A 13,237-nucleotide genomic window follows, 5' to 3' on the forward strand; every position below is an offset into this window, starting at 1 on the left:
TCCGTGGAGACCGAGGGGGCCGGAATGGGGTGGGGCCGGTTCCGAGACGGCCAATCATGAGCCGTGGTGGTGATGCCACGCCCCCGCCCCTCTACTCCGCGTCCTAAAGGGGCAAAGAAGTCCGGTGGTCAATTCGGTGGGCACCGACCCGCAACTGTGGACTAGACACTACCTCGGAGCGTTCGTGAGTGGAGGGGCGCACTTTCCGCCGTCTCACGCCTCCGCTCCGCTCCATCCCCGTGGTAGGCCCCCGCAGGCCTGTGCGGCCCCTTTAAGAGCCTTCGGGTCGGACGCCGGAGGTCGCGGCGTCCCTTCAGCGCCGCAGGCCCGGGCCACCATCCGCGGCCATGCAGTTGTTTCGCGCAGGCTTGACTCTGGCCCTGGGCGCAGGGCTGGGTGCAGCTGCCGAGGGCTGGCGGCGGCAGTGGGCCGACGCGCGGGCGACGCCGGGGCTGCTGAGCCGGCTGCCGGTGCTGCCAGTGGCGGCGGCGGCGGGGCTTCCCGCGGTGCCCGGGGCTCCCGCGGGTGGCGGCCCGGGCGAGTTGGCCAAGTACGGGCTGCCCGGGGTGGCGCAGCTCAAGAGCCGCGCGTCGTACGTGCTGTGTTACGACCCGCGCACCCGCGGCGCGCTCTGGGTGGTCGAGCAGCTGAGGCCCGAGGGGCTCCGCGGCGACGGCGACCGCAGCTCCTGCGACTTCCACGAGGACGACTCGGTGCATGCGTACCATCGCGCCACCAACGCCGACTACCGCGGCAGCGGCTTCGACCGCGGCCACCTTGCTGCCGCGGCCAACCACCGCTGGAGCCAAAAGGCAATGGACGACACCTTCTACCTGAGCAACGTCGCGCCCCAGGTAGCGCCTACGCCGCCCCCCGCCGCCACCCCCGACCCCGGCGGCGAAACCGGAGGCCAGCGCTCGCCTCTAAGCCTTGATTTTCCGCTTTGCAGAATGGGAGAGTTGCTGAGTTGTGCGCCCTCTAGGTCAGGCGCCTGGCCACACGCACCGCGCGCCGCCGGCGGGAGGGATGGAGCAGTGGGGCGCTGAGCACCCATTGCGCTCTGATCTTAACCCGAGGGCCCTGGGCGCCTCCCTGAAATCAGGATGAAACTGTTATTCACCTGCCTCTTGCAGTAGCGCAGAGGAACTGAAGATAACTGTCTACATACATAAAAGTACCGGGCACGCTTCCTGGTTCTTGGCAAGCGTTTAGTAAATAAGAGCTATAATGAGGAAAGTCTCAGCGAGACAAAGCGACCGACCCAGGGTCACACCGTGGGAGGAGACCTAGGCAGTCTGTCTAGGGGACCCTGAGCTTTTTTTAATCCATCGCCCTACCCTGCCTGCCCTCCAGGAGTAAAAGGATAAATAGGTGCCTGCAGTGGCTGTTAGGAGCAGCCACTGTGCGCCCTGGACTAGCCGTCCTTCCTCTAGCCCTGTTCCCACCAGGGCCTGACACCCATGTGGAGATGGATGGTGGGGCTCTGAGTGAGACTTGTGAGGTCCCAGCTTCTGAGCTGACGTGCTCACCCAGGAGCAGAAACCCCCACCCATTTGACTGGACACTGTGCCGAGGACCTGAGAGCGCAGGTGGTGGAGTCAGATTTCTGACCTTCCCTGCTGGGCTCTGCAGTTCAGACTTTGGAGAAGGAAGGGAGAGATGATTGAAAGAGCTGGTCTTCCCATGAGCTCCTGGGGCAGGAGCAAGCCTCTTTCTCTCTGGGAGATTTGCCCTTCATCCGGCTCTTTGGGGCTGAGAAACAGCTTGGAGACCTGGGATGCTAGATCTCCCAATCTGGGCTGGGGGCAGCTAGCACCTCTGTGAGCTCTGTTTCGGCCAAGTGACTCTCCTTCCATGAACCTCCCTTTCCTCTGCATGCTTGTCCCCATCCCCACTCCGCTGCTGGAACCTTCTGGCTCTGTGCTAGTGCCTGCCCCTAGGCCTGGGGCAGCCCTCTGACTACAAGTGTCCCAGCCAGTCTCACTGAAGCCCACCTCTCCTGCCAGGTGCCCCACCTCAACCAGAATGCCTGGAACAACTTGGAAAAGTACAGCCGCAGTCTGACCCGCACCTACCAAAATGTCTATGTCTGCACGGGGCCACTCTTCCTGCCCAGGTAAGGCTAGAGCTGGGAGGCCTGGGGACAGCGGCACCTCCCGGTCAGCCCAACCAGGCTCCCCACCAGGCTCTGGGTCAACACCGCTAGGTCCCCATTCATCTGGTTCCTGGGCAAGTTTGCCCATCCTCTACCTTGAGCTCCCCAATTCTACTCTATAGAGACTTTGGGGGTACCCGCATCTCTGCCTGTGTGTACCAGGCCCTGAATCTGCCCTTGTTCCTCTCCTATGTTCTCTCGTCACATCCACCTAACTCATGTTCTGCCCAGATAGCAACCCTTGCATGGGGTTCTCACCTTCAGTCTCCTCTGCTGGGGGTATCCCTTCTTGAAGCCAGCTTTGAACTGTGTCTTCCTAACCAAGCCTTCACTCTTGCCCCTGTGCAGCTTGCCCGGCCTCCCAGATGTAAGGGACTGAGCTCCCCTGGGCTTGCTGGGTGATTTTTCTGCTGAGGACTGGGATGAGTGGGGCAAGGGACTGTGGCCAAGCAGCTGGCTCTGCTGGGGTCGGAACCCAGGCCCTGTCACCTAGTCTCTGGGTTTGATGTTGTTTAGTCGCGCAGTTGTGTCCGACCCTTGTGATCTAATGGACAGAGGAGCCTGGCGGGCTACTTACTGTAGGAGGTACTTGATGTAGCCCGCCAGGCTCCTCTGTCCATGGGATTTCCCAAGCAAGAATACTGGGAAATTGCCATTCCCTTCTCCAAGGGATCTTCCCGACCAAGGGATCTAACCCGCATTCTCTTGCATTGCAAGGCGAATTCTTTACCACTGAGCCACCAGCGAAGCCTGTCTCTGGGTGCCCTGGGCAAATAACCTCAACATCCTCTCCTTAAAATGGGGATAATACCCGTTATCTACCACATGGTTGCTTAAGGGACAGTGGGATAGTGGATGTCACCGTAGTAAGGACTCAGCACAGGCTTGCCGAGGCACTGATACACTTTAATTAGCCAGTGCCTCCTCTGGCCTGCTGAAATGGAGTGGACTCCTCAGAGACTTAGCCAGAGTCACCTGTCCAGTGTTCTGGGCACCTGCTGTGCCCCAGGCCATGTGTTGGTGCTGGGCATTCTGCTATCACAGCCCACCCTCCACAGGGACAGACAAGTAGTCAAGTGTCCACAAGGAGGATGTGAATGAAGATCTGATTCTTTCTGCAACGTTTATTGCCACCATCCACTCTCCCTGAACACAGTGTCGGGCATGAGGAAAACAGGAAAGGAATGAGTCTCTACCCTGCTGGAGCTCCCAGTCTCCTGGGCGAGCCAAGCTGGGCAGAGAAGCCTCATACTAAGAGGGTGGTCCTGCAGGTGACACAAACTGGAGGTCCAATCAGGAAGGCTTCCTGGAGGTGGTGGCCTTGGGGCTGAACAAGCCCCCTGGGAGTCCTGAAAGGCCATGTGCCTGCGTCTGCCCATAGGACGGAGGCTGATGGGAAGTCCTACGTGAAGTACCAAGTCATTGGCAAGAACCACGTGGCGGTGCCCACCCACTTCTTCAAGGTGCTGATCCTGGAGGCGGCAGGCGGGCAGATCGAACTCCGCTCCTATGTGATGCCCAATGCGCCAGTGGATGAGGCAATCCCGCTGGAGCGCTTCCTGGTGCCCATCGAGAGCATTGAGCGGGCCTCGGGGCTGCTCTTTGTGCCAAACATCCTGGCACGGGCAGGCAGTCTGAAGGCCATCACTGCAGGCAGCAAGTAAGGACAGCCCCAGCTGGACTGTGGGTTTGGGGGACTGAGTCAACTTAAAAGTCTTTATTTTTGGAAGCAAGTCTCGAGTGTGTCTGTCCAGGTAACCCGTGGGAACCTCGGGCTTCACTGCTGCTTTTCTGCCATCCTGGGCCCCACAGAAGCTTCAGCTGGGCTGGGTACCTGCCTGGGTGAGGCCAGGCTGTAGGGCAGCCAGGGAGATGAGGATGGCCTCCTGGAAGACAAGCAGAGCAACAGGCTGTGGCCCCATCGCCCAGGACCCCGGCCCATGGGGTATGCTGCCATCAGCAGGGTCTGGGGCGGGGGCGTGGGGAGAGGGAAACAGGTTCAGCTTTGTCTACTGTAACTGGCCACCTGCAGGCCCTGCCAGGAAAGCGCCTCACCTCTCTGCTCCTCAGTCTCCTCTGTAAAATGGGGCTGATCATAATACCCACCTCCCAGGGTCGGCTGGGGAGGGGGAGGTGATGGGCAGGAGGGCCCTCGGAAGTGTGGGAGCAGGGGTTCCTATCGGGAGGCTGAGACTGGAAGTGCACAGCACCTGGCCCTGGTCGGGCTCCTGGGGACAGGGAGACTGAGGCTGTCCACATGTTTGGTCACCACCGTTGAGATCAGTGGAGGCAGTGGCACCTTCCCCCAGCAGGTGCCCACAGGCACAGCATTCCGTGTTGCCCAGGTGGAAGGCTCTGAGAGAAGGGTGCATCCTGTCCCCCTGGGGACAGAGGTACCAGCGAGGAGGGCTGCCTTGACCACCACGGTCAGACATGGGGAGTGGGACACAGAGCGTGCAGCTAAGGAAACAGGCCCGGAGCAGGCGTGGTGGGTGTCCTGGGTCAGCCAGCCTGGGAGCAGCTGGATGGGCACCAAAACCAATTCCTGGCTTCCAGCTCACTCACAGCTCATCCCTGCTGTAGTTCTGCTGTGCAGAGAGGCTGAGGGGGTGAGGGGACCACCCCAGAAGGCTGGCTCAGGGTAGCCCCAGATGGGACGAGGGACAGGGAGAGAGCTGCAATCCCCTTGGCCAGACAGAGGAGCTCTGGGCTCTGCTGGTGGTGAAGAGGCAGGGCTGGGAGGTCGGGGAGGCGGGTGGGCTCACCTCTGTGCGGATAGTGCGGCTGCCCTGGTTGGGGCAGGTGTTGACGTACAGGTCGAAGAGAACGCTGGGTTCCGCCACCTCCAGATTGGGGTCAGCATCTACTCCAGCTTCCAGCCCCTGGAGGCCCCCAAACACGACGAGAGCGTGCCTGCTGCCCACAGGAGGGGATCACTGGCTGCCCATCACAGCCCTCTGAATGCTGCCCCCAGGGCTCTCAGCACCTCCGTTGTTCAGCTGTGTCCCCACCAGTCCGGTCCCCTGCTCCGTGCCCTGCCCCCTCGCTGGACCCACCTGAAGTTGGGAAACTGGGCGGAGGCCACATCTGAGCCTCGCTCTGATGTCCCGATGGTCAGATCATAGCCGTCCTGGAAGGGGGCCTCAGCAAACACAGCACCTGCCGGGGAGGCCAGCTCACTGGGACCCTGTTCCCCCCAAGCCACTGTCACTTGGCTGCGTGTGTGTATGGGGGTGGTGGTGGAGATAAGGGAGCCACAGCCTGCACTCCTGCTGCAAAGTCAGGGATGGAGCGGCAGAGACTGTGCCTGAGCTAGCTTGGACAAACAGCAGAGGTTGGGGAGGAAGGAACTCCAAAAACAAGTGGAGTACCTTTGACTTCTCTGGCCCTTTTGCCCCCATTCCCAGCCTCACGGCAGACATCATTAAAGATGCTTTGCCTCAGGAGTCCTTAAAAGCATCCCAGGCAGTGCACTCGAGGCCCAGAGAGGGAAAGGCACTTGCCCAAGGACACACAGCATGTTAGCAGGATTAGTATCCCAGTCTGAATTTTGGGTCAAGCAGGGCTCTCTGAGGTCCCTCAGACAGAGTGAAGAAGACAGATGTTCATAGGAGGAGGCTCTGTGCTTACTGAGGCAGGAGGCCAGGCGGACTGTGTAGCCCCAGTAGAGACCAGCTTTGGTCCGAGGGTCCTGCGACGACACGACTTTCCCCCGGTAGGTCTTACTTTCTGGGGAGGAAGCAGACACGCTGTAAAGATGGGGTGAGGGGACAAGGAAGTGGAAAGAAGTGGCTCTGAGCCCATAGGCTGGCTGGGCTGGGGACGCTCTAAGATACCTGGGAGCTGGTTCTGGTTGAGCCGCACCGTCACCCGAAGTCCAGGCTCCAAGTTCTTGTCAATCTTCACCTCCTGGGAGGAAGCCAGAAAAAACTTGCTGCTCCACCCCCACCCCCACTGCAGGGCAGCAGGGGTCACTGCTCTCCCAGACACAGGAGCGTCTCAGGGGTCCAGGCCACCCTTTGTGCCCTACTCCCCAGCACCTGGGGCCAGACCTGCTCACAAAAGACCATTCTTGCAAAATGACTACCCCATGATATGGGTGAAAAGGATCAGTCCAGGCCTGGCACAAAGCAGGAAGTATTTCTGGAATGAAATCCCAGTTTCTTACATTTTGGGGCACTTAAGTGGTCACTTAACTCCTCTGAGCCTTAGTTTCCTCATTTGTCAATAGAAGACTTTCCATAAACAACAGCTATTGTTACCCTGCACGGGGTCTGGCAGGAAGTGAATGCTGACCACATGCGAGCTGACAAGGACACCTGATGTCTATGTTGTGTCCCAATTTATGGATTTATTCTGGCCTCGACGCACAGCTTGCGGGATCTGGGATCTTAAGTTTCCTGACTAGGGATTGAACCAGTGCCCTTGGCAGTGAAAGCTCAGTCCTAACACGGGACCACCAGGGAAGTCCCTTGTCCCAATTCTGAATTTAGAATGGCTTTCTCCTTGGAGGGTTTCACGTGTATTTCTCCCTTCATCTGAGTCTGGGTATCCTGGTCTGCTTTTGGCCAGTTCTCTCAGGTCTGTTCTTTTTGAGGGGAGGGGATCCCCATACGTTTAAATGTTTCTCCCTCTGACTCTAGGAGACATGAGATTAATAGACGGCAAAAGAATGCTCCAATCCAGAGCTTGGCACCACACTGGAGCAGCCCTAGAGAGACTCCGAACTTGATTTTACAGGGTTTTGTTTTGGTTTGTTTTTAGCACCAGGGCTCTCTTCTGTTGATATGCTTTTCAAAAAAAAAAAAAACCAGTAAATTTTGCTCCTGGCTCTATCTGTTAAGCCCTATCTTAGGCATTTCTCTGGCTCAAATCTGCATCAGTGGGGGCCTGGCAGGCAGAGAGGCCCAGGGCCAGGGCTCCCCCTACGTGCCCTCCGAACCCAGGGAGTGTCTGGGAAGCATGTCTCGAAACCCCCACGGGTTCCTACCTTCTTCATACCACAGTTGACAAAGGAGCCCTGGCCAGGCCGCGTGGGCCGGTCCACCACAACACCCTCTCGGAACTCAGATTCCTCATCCTGACGCATGTGGTGAGGGCTGTCCAAGGGGTTCAGGAGCCCTGCGTTTGGAGAGGGGCCAGGAAGAGTCTGGGAGGGGCAGAGGCGCATGGGGGTGGCGGTGGAGGGGTTGGTGAGGCTGGGAACCCTGGTCCAAGATCCAGCTCAGTGTGCCATCAGGACGCTTTCCCAGCTGGTCTTGCTTTCCCAACTGGACCGTGAGTTCTCAGGGCCTGGAGGATGATCCATGGGAAATGGGGATCAGGTCCCCTCCCCCAGCCTTACCTGCAAACTGCAGATCCTGATGCTTGGGGAAGAAGGCCTTTCTTAGGTACCTAGGAAAGAACGCAGAGCTCAGGAAGTTCCCAGGGAGGCCATGTCCTGCCCACCCTGCACCGTGACCGCCCCTCCGCCCCAGTCTGGAAGGTCTGTCCTTACTGTGGACACTCCAGGTATTGCAGTATCCGGGCCAGCTGCACGCACGCCTGCCCCTTCTTGCCGACTCCCCTGAATTCCCCCTCCACAGTCCTAGGAGAGAAAGACAGGGGTCCAGCCCACCAGGTTCTCTTTGAGAGCTCTCCCACCCCCAGTATGACCTCAGCAGTGCCCCTGCTTTGCAACTCGACCCACCAGGGTGACAGTGGGGGCATTCAGACAGGATGCTCGGCCCAGGCAAGAAGGCAGGGAAAGAAGTGCAGCCCAGCCAATCCTGGCAGTCCCTCCCTGCTCCCTGCACCCGCCGGGACCCTGCTGGAGGCCCCTCACTTGGCATCTTGGCCTTCTTCATCGAACACCACGATCTCATCCACACAGAAGATGGCGCAGGCTCTGGCGATCTGGCCAGCCAGGTAGGTGCGAAGCTCCGGTGACTGGGCATTGTCCAGGATAGAGCCTGGCAGGGCCACGCTCAGGGTGTAGTGCCGCCCTGGGCAGGACAAGAGTGTTCATGGTCAGCTGGAGCAGCCAGGGCCATCTCTCCCCTCCCTTCCTCTACTCCTAAGGTCTACAGTTAGAAAGTTTTCTTAGTGGGAGGATTTTTGAAATAAGTAGCATAGATTCCCTCTCCAGATCTCAATCTCCCCAGAAGAAAATGAACTTGGGGGTCTCCAGAGCTCCCATAAACAGGACGTACCACTACCTATGGCAGGGAGTGGTTAGAGGCATTGACCTATATTCACATCCTCTGTCCCCTACTGCCTCAGTTCTCCAGGCATCAAAATGGGATAATAATGAGAGTTAGTATTTATCATTACTGGACATCGCTGGTGGTCCAGTGGTTAAAATTCCATGCTGCTAACGCAAGGGGCATGGGTTCAATCCCTGGTTGGGGAATTAAGATCCTACATGTTATAGAGCAGCCTCCCCAAAATTTAAAAAAATAATAATAATAATTCTTAGTGCCTTTTATGGGTATAAACTTAACCAATAACCGTAGGAAGTAGGTACTACCATGATCCCCACAGACAGTTGGGGAACCTTTAGCCTAGAGAGGTCAAATACATGACCCAAGGTCACACAAAAGGCAGAACAGCTGACTTCAGAAAAACCACCACACCTTTGCTCCCAGAATCGTCCAAAGGGAGCCACATGAGATAAAGGGCTTTCCTGGTGTCTGAGACAGCCGACGCGCTCAGCTTCTGTCCCTACTGTCACCATCATCACTAACAACCACTGGGCTTACAGTAAAATATGGCCCCTAATACTCCAGACTAGAAATACCCCTAAAACTCGGCAGTGGCCACAGGACTGGAAAAGGTCAGTTTTCATTCCAGTCCCAAAGAAAGGCAATGCCAAAGAATGCTCAAACTACCACACAACTGCACTCATCTCACATGCTAGTAAAGTAATGCTCAAAATTCTCCAAGCCAGGCTTCAGCAATACATGAAATGAACTTCCAGATTTTCAAGCTGGTTTTAGAAAAGGCAGAGGAACCAGAGATCAATTTGCCAACATCCATTGGATCATCAAAAAAGAGAGTTCCACAAAAACATCTATTTCTGCTTTATTGACTATGCCACAGCCTTTGACTGTGTGGATCACAATAAACTGGAAAATTCTGAAAGAGATGGGAATACCAGACCACCTGACCTGCCTCTTAAGAAAACTGTATGCAGGTCAGGAAGCAGCAGTTAGAACTGGACATGGAACAACAGACTGGTTCCAAATAGGAAAAGGAGTACGTCAAGGCTATATATTGTCATCCTGCTTATTTAACATATATGCAGAGTACATCATGAGAAACACTGGGCTGGAGGAAGCACAAGCTGGAATCAAGATTGCCCGGAGAAATATCAATAACTTCAGATATGCAGATGACACCACCCTTATGGCAGAAAGTGAAGAACTAAAGAGCCTCTTGATGAAAGTGAAAGAGGAGAGTGAAAAAGTTGGCTTAAAGCTCAACATTCAGAAAACTAAGATCATGGCATCTGGTTCTATCACTTCATGGCAAATAGATGGGGAAACATTGGAAACAATGGCTGACTTTATTTTTCTGGGCTCCAAAATCACTGCAGATGGTGACTGCAGCCATGAAATTAAAAGACGCTTACTCCTTGGAAGGAAAGTTACAACCAACCTAGAGAGCATATTAAAAAGCAGAGACATTACTTTGCCACCAAAGGTCTGTCTAGTCAAGGCTATGGTTTTTCCAGTGGTCACGTATGGATGTGAGAGTTGGACTATAAAGAAAGCTGAGCGCCGAAGAATTGATGCTTTTGAACTGTGGTGTTGGAGAAGACTCTTGAGAGTCCCTTGGACTGCATGGAGATCCAAACAGTCCATCCTAAAGGAGATCAGTCCTGGGTGTTCATTGGAAGGACTGATGCTGAACCTGAAACTCCAATACTTTGGCTACCTGATGCGAAGAGATGACTCATTTGAAAAGACCCTGATGCTAGGAAAGATTGAGGGCAAGAGGAGAAGGGGACGACAGAAGATGAGATGTTTGGATGGCATCACCAACTAGATGCACATGGGTTTAAGTAGATTCCGGGAGTTGGTGACAGACAGGGAAGCTTGGCGTGCTGCAATTCATGGGGTCGCAAAGAGTCGAACTGGACTTTCAGTTTAACGGCTGGAGAAACGTTAACTGCAATGTTTGCTGGGATTTTTGAAATAAACTTAAAGCACACAGAAAGTGCTCAATAAAAAAGAAAAAACTGTGACAATCCACTCCAGTATTCTTGCCTGGGAAATCTCATGGACAGAGGAGCCTGGTAGGCTACAGTCCATGGGGTCGCAAAGAGTCAGACACAACTTAGCAACTGAACAAAACAACACACCAACAGGTAGATTGTGATTTGGAGAAATAGATCTGAATGGAAATGTAGCATAAAAATGGAGAGTGAAGTGACCTAGCAATATGGAATAGAGAGTTTTGTAAGAAATTAAAATTTGTATATAGAATAGCAGTTGCAAATATTCAAACAATAAAGTCTGGCTAAAGGAGCTAAAAAAAAAGTAAAAACAGCCATTACAATGATGAGGTTCTAGAAGTTATGATATACAACACTTACCCTCCAGAGAACTAAAATCTACGTAAGTAGGTTAGGGCTCAGCTTTTTGGGTCCCTCCCATTCTCTAAGCCTCAGTTTCTCCATCAGGACAAGATGTCTGGGCCCAGTGGCCCCTAAGGGCCGTTCCGCCCTTCTCTGCCCTGCCCAGGACCCGGCTTGCTCACCCCTCTCCTCGCTCTGGGCAGCTGCCTCTTCCTCCTGTTGGCGCTTTGCCTGTTCCTCCTGCGCTCGCTGCCGCTCCAGTTTCTTTGTCATCTTGAGATCCTTCCACTTCTTTTTCTCCTCTTTTTCTGGATAAGAGGACATCCCAATTGGTGGAGGGAAGAGTGACTTGGAGGTGGGAAAGACTTGGAACAGCGCAGGAGGTGGTGTCCTCTCAGGAGGTCAGCCTGGGGACTCCAATGCTGCCTAGAGAGCAGCCAGAGAAGCCTTCCATGGCTTCTGGGCTGCTCGTCCCCATTTTGGGTACTAGTAAGACCTAGAGGGGACAAACCTGGTGGCTTTTCCCCAAGATTCAGCTGTGTACTGATGGAGTGGGGTCGGGGGGAGGTGAGCACAGACACTTAGCTCCCCGTTGGGCCCACCCTCCCCAGGCCCACCTCCACCCCCTAGTCCCTGACTTACTCTGTTGCTTCCACTTCCGCCACTCCACCCTTTGGCCATGTTCACCCTGGAGAAGGAGTCAGGAGAGATACAGGAGTGAGGCTGAATGGTCACACCTGAGCTGGCGGGGGGAGGGTGTTCCCACTTGCTGCTCCCCAGCTGTCCCCTCTGTTTAAATGAGTTGTTGGTTAGTGGCTCAGTCGTCTCCAACTCTTTTGCGGCCCCATGAACTGTAGCCCACCAGGCTCCTCTGTTTGTGGGATTCTCCAGGCAAGAATACCTGAGTGGGTTGCCATTTCCTTCTCCAGGGGATCTTCCTGACCCAGGGATCGAATCCGAGTCTCCTGCATTGGCAGGCAGATGCCTTACTGTCTGAGCCACTAGGGAAGCCCCTTTAAATGAGGGTGGTGAGGAAATGAGGGGCACGCCCCCCACACACAGACACACACACAATACTGCCCAAGAGAGAGCGTCGGGAGGGCAGGGACATGTATCCCCAGTGCCTGAGACCATAGCTGGAACATAGCAAGCATTCAGCAAATTGTTAAATGAGCTCCTACTGGAGAGAAGAGGGAATAGGTGCAGGGTGACAGGACCTGCCCACTGCCGCCCTGGTTATCAGAAGAGATACGTCATGAAAGGGCTCGGGAAGAAGCCGGGTCCCGCCTCACGAATCCGAACCCCGGGCAGAGTTGCCAATAAGAATTCCAGCAAGGTTGCCATTGGCCATAAGGCAATGGCAACCCACTCCAGTACTCTTGCCTGGAAAATCCCATGGGCGGAGGAGCCTGGTGGTCTACAGTCCATGCGGTCGCGAAGAGTCGGACACCACTGAGCGACTTCACTTTCACTCCGGTAAGGTAATGAGTTACCAACGCTGTCCCGGCTCCGACTCAAACCCCGGTTCCCACCTCCGCTGCTCATCGGGACAGGGGTAACTGAGGCCACAAGCAGGCAACAAGCTCGGAGACTCCGGCCGCGGAGCAGCGACGAGCCTGGGGCTGGAGGGGCGACTCGGACCCGCCACAGGGCCCCACGCGGCTCTGTCTTTTAACCCCAGGGCCGCGCCCTGCCGCACGGTTCTCACGTCTCTCCACCTACCGGACCACACGGCCGCTTCCTCGCGCGCTCCGCCATGTTCGCCGCACACCGTCGGCCCCGCCCGGCCAATTAGACTCACCCCTTCCGGTAACACCTCCTTCGAGCCGTCCAATCGGAGAGCCAGTGGCGCGCGTGGGCGTGGCCTAGGTGCTGGGAGGTTAGAGCACGTGGACAGGGGAGGGCTGGAGGTGCTGGGTGGGCTGTCTAGGGGCGGATGGGGGGCGGTACCCGGTGAGCTGGAGCTGGCGCTGGTGTAGGGGCTTGTGTGTGGGTGGTGGTGTTGAGCTCATCGCAGGCTTGAGTGTCCCAGTGCGCAGAAACTTTGGACTGCCCGAGCGCTGCCCTCCGGCTCGGGTCGAGCACGGAAGTCAACCATCAGCTTGGTTTTATACATGGAGTCTTGGGGCCCAGAGCTGGAGTGTGATTCAGAGCTGGCCGTAATTATATCCAGTTATAGATTCGTTCATTTACTCTCTCTTTTAATTATCAGACTTTATTATTTTAGAGAACAGTTCGGTTCAGTCGCTCAGTCGTGTCCGACTCTTTTGGACCCCATGGTCTGCAGCATGCCAGGCCTCCCTGTCCATCACCAACTCCCGGAGTTAATTCAAACTCATGTCCCTTGAGTCGGTGATGCCATCCAGCCATCTCATCCTCTGTCATTCCCTTCTCCTACCGCCTTCAATCATTCCCAGCATCAGGGTCTTTTCAAATGACTCAGTTCTTTGCATCAGGTGGCCAAAGAGAAGACTTGGGTTTACCAAAAATTGAACAGATAGTAAAGAGTTCCCACAGACTTT

At 55.7% G+C, this 13,237-nt stretch overlaps 2 protein-coding genes across 2 annotated transcripts; one reads left to right on the forward strand and one right to left on the reverse strand.

Annotated features, from left to right (window-relative positions):
* Nucleotides 10-3,884, forward strand: ENDOG (endonuclease G). The gene is made up of 3 exons (XM_018055921.1): nt 10-854; nt 2,007-2,116; nt 3,537-3,884. The coding sequence occupies exons 1-3, from the start codon at nt 348-350 to the stop codon at nt 3,817-3,819; spliced, it is 900 nt and encodes a 299-aa protein (XP_017911410.1). The 5' UTR covers nt 10-347; the 3' UTR covers nt 3,820-3,884.
* Nucleotides 3,041-12,531, reverse strand: SPOUT1 (SPOUT domain containing methyltransferase 1). The gene is made up of 12 exons (XM_018055920.1): nt 12,438-12,531; nt 11,358-11,403; nt 10,898-11,023; nt 7,980-8,139; nt 7,653-7,742; nt 7,500-7,549; nt 7,146-7,276; nt 5,992-6,064; nt 5,786-5,884; nt 5,212-5,314; nt 4,921-5,068; nt 3,041-4,041 (listed from the first exon to the last, which is right to left on the reverse strand). Exons 1-12 carry the CDS (start codon nt 12,471-12,473, stop codon nt 3,973-3,975), a joined length of 1,131 nt encoding a protein of 376 aa, XP_017911409.1. The 5' UTR covers nt 12,474-12,531; the 3' UTR covers nt 3,041-3,972.

The sequence above is a fragment of the Capra hircus genome, chromosome 11 (assembly GCF_001704415.2).
Source record: "Capra hircus breed San Clemente chromosome 11, ASM170441v1, whole genome shotgun sequence".
NCBI classification, from domain to species: Eukaryota; Metazoa; Chordata; class Mammalia; order Artiodactyla; family Bovidae; genus Capra; species Capra hircus.

Excerpts from the sequence above, each read along its gene's own strand:
- ENDOG (XM_018055921.1), top strand. The coding sequence starts at position 348 with ATGCAGTTGTTTCGCGCAGGCTTGACTCTGGCCCTGGGCGCAGGGCTG. Across the intron at positions 855-2,006 it reads TGAGCAACGTCGCGCCCCAG|GTGCCCCACCTCAACCAGAA; the intron begins GTAGCGCCTACG and ends CTCTCCTGCCAG. Across the intron at positions 2,117-3,536 it reads GGGCCACTCTTCCTGCCCAG|GACGGAGGCTGATGGGAAGT; the intron begins GTAAGGCTAGAG and ends GTCTGCCCATAG.
- SPOUT1 (XM_018055920.1), bottom strand. The coding sequence starts at position 12,473 with ATGGCGGAGCGCGCGAGGAAGCGGCCGTGTGGTCCG. Across the intron at positions 11,404-12,437 it reads GGAAGCGGCCGTGTGGTCCG|GGTGAACATGGCCAAAGGGT; the intron begins GTAGGTGGAGAG and ends CTCCTTCTCCAG. Across the intron at positions 11,024-11,357 it reads GCGGAAGTGGAAGCAACAGA|AAAAAGAGGAGAAAAAGAAG; the intron begins GTAAGTCAGGGA and ends CCTCTTATCCAG.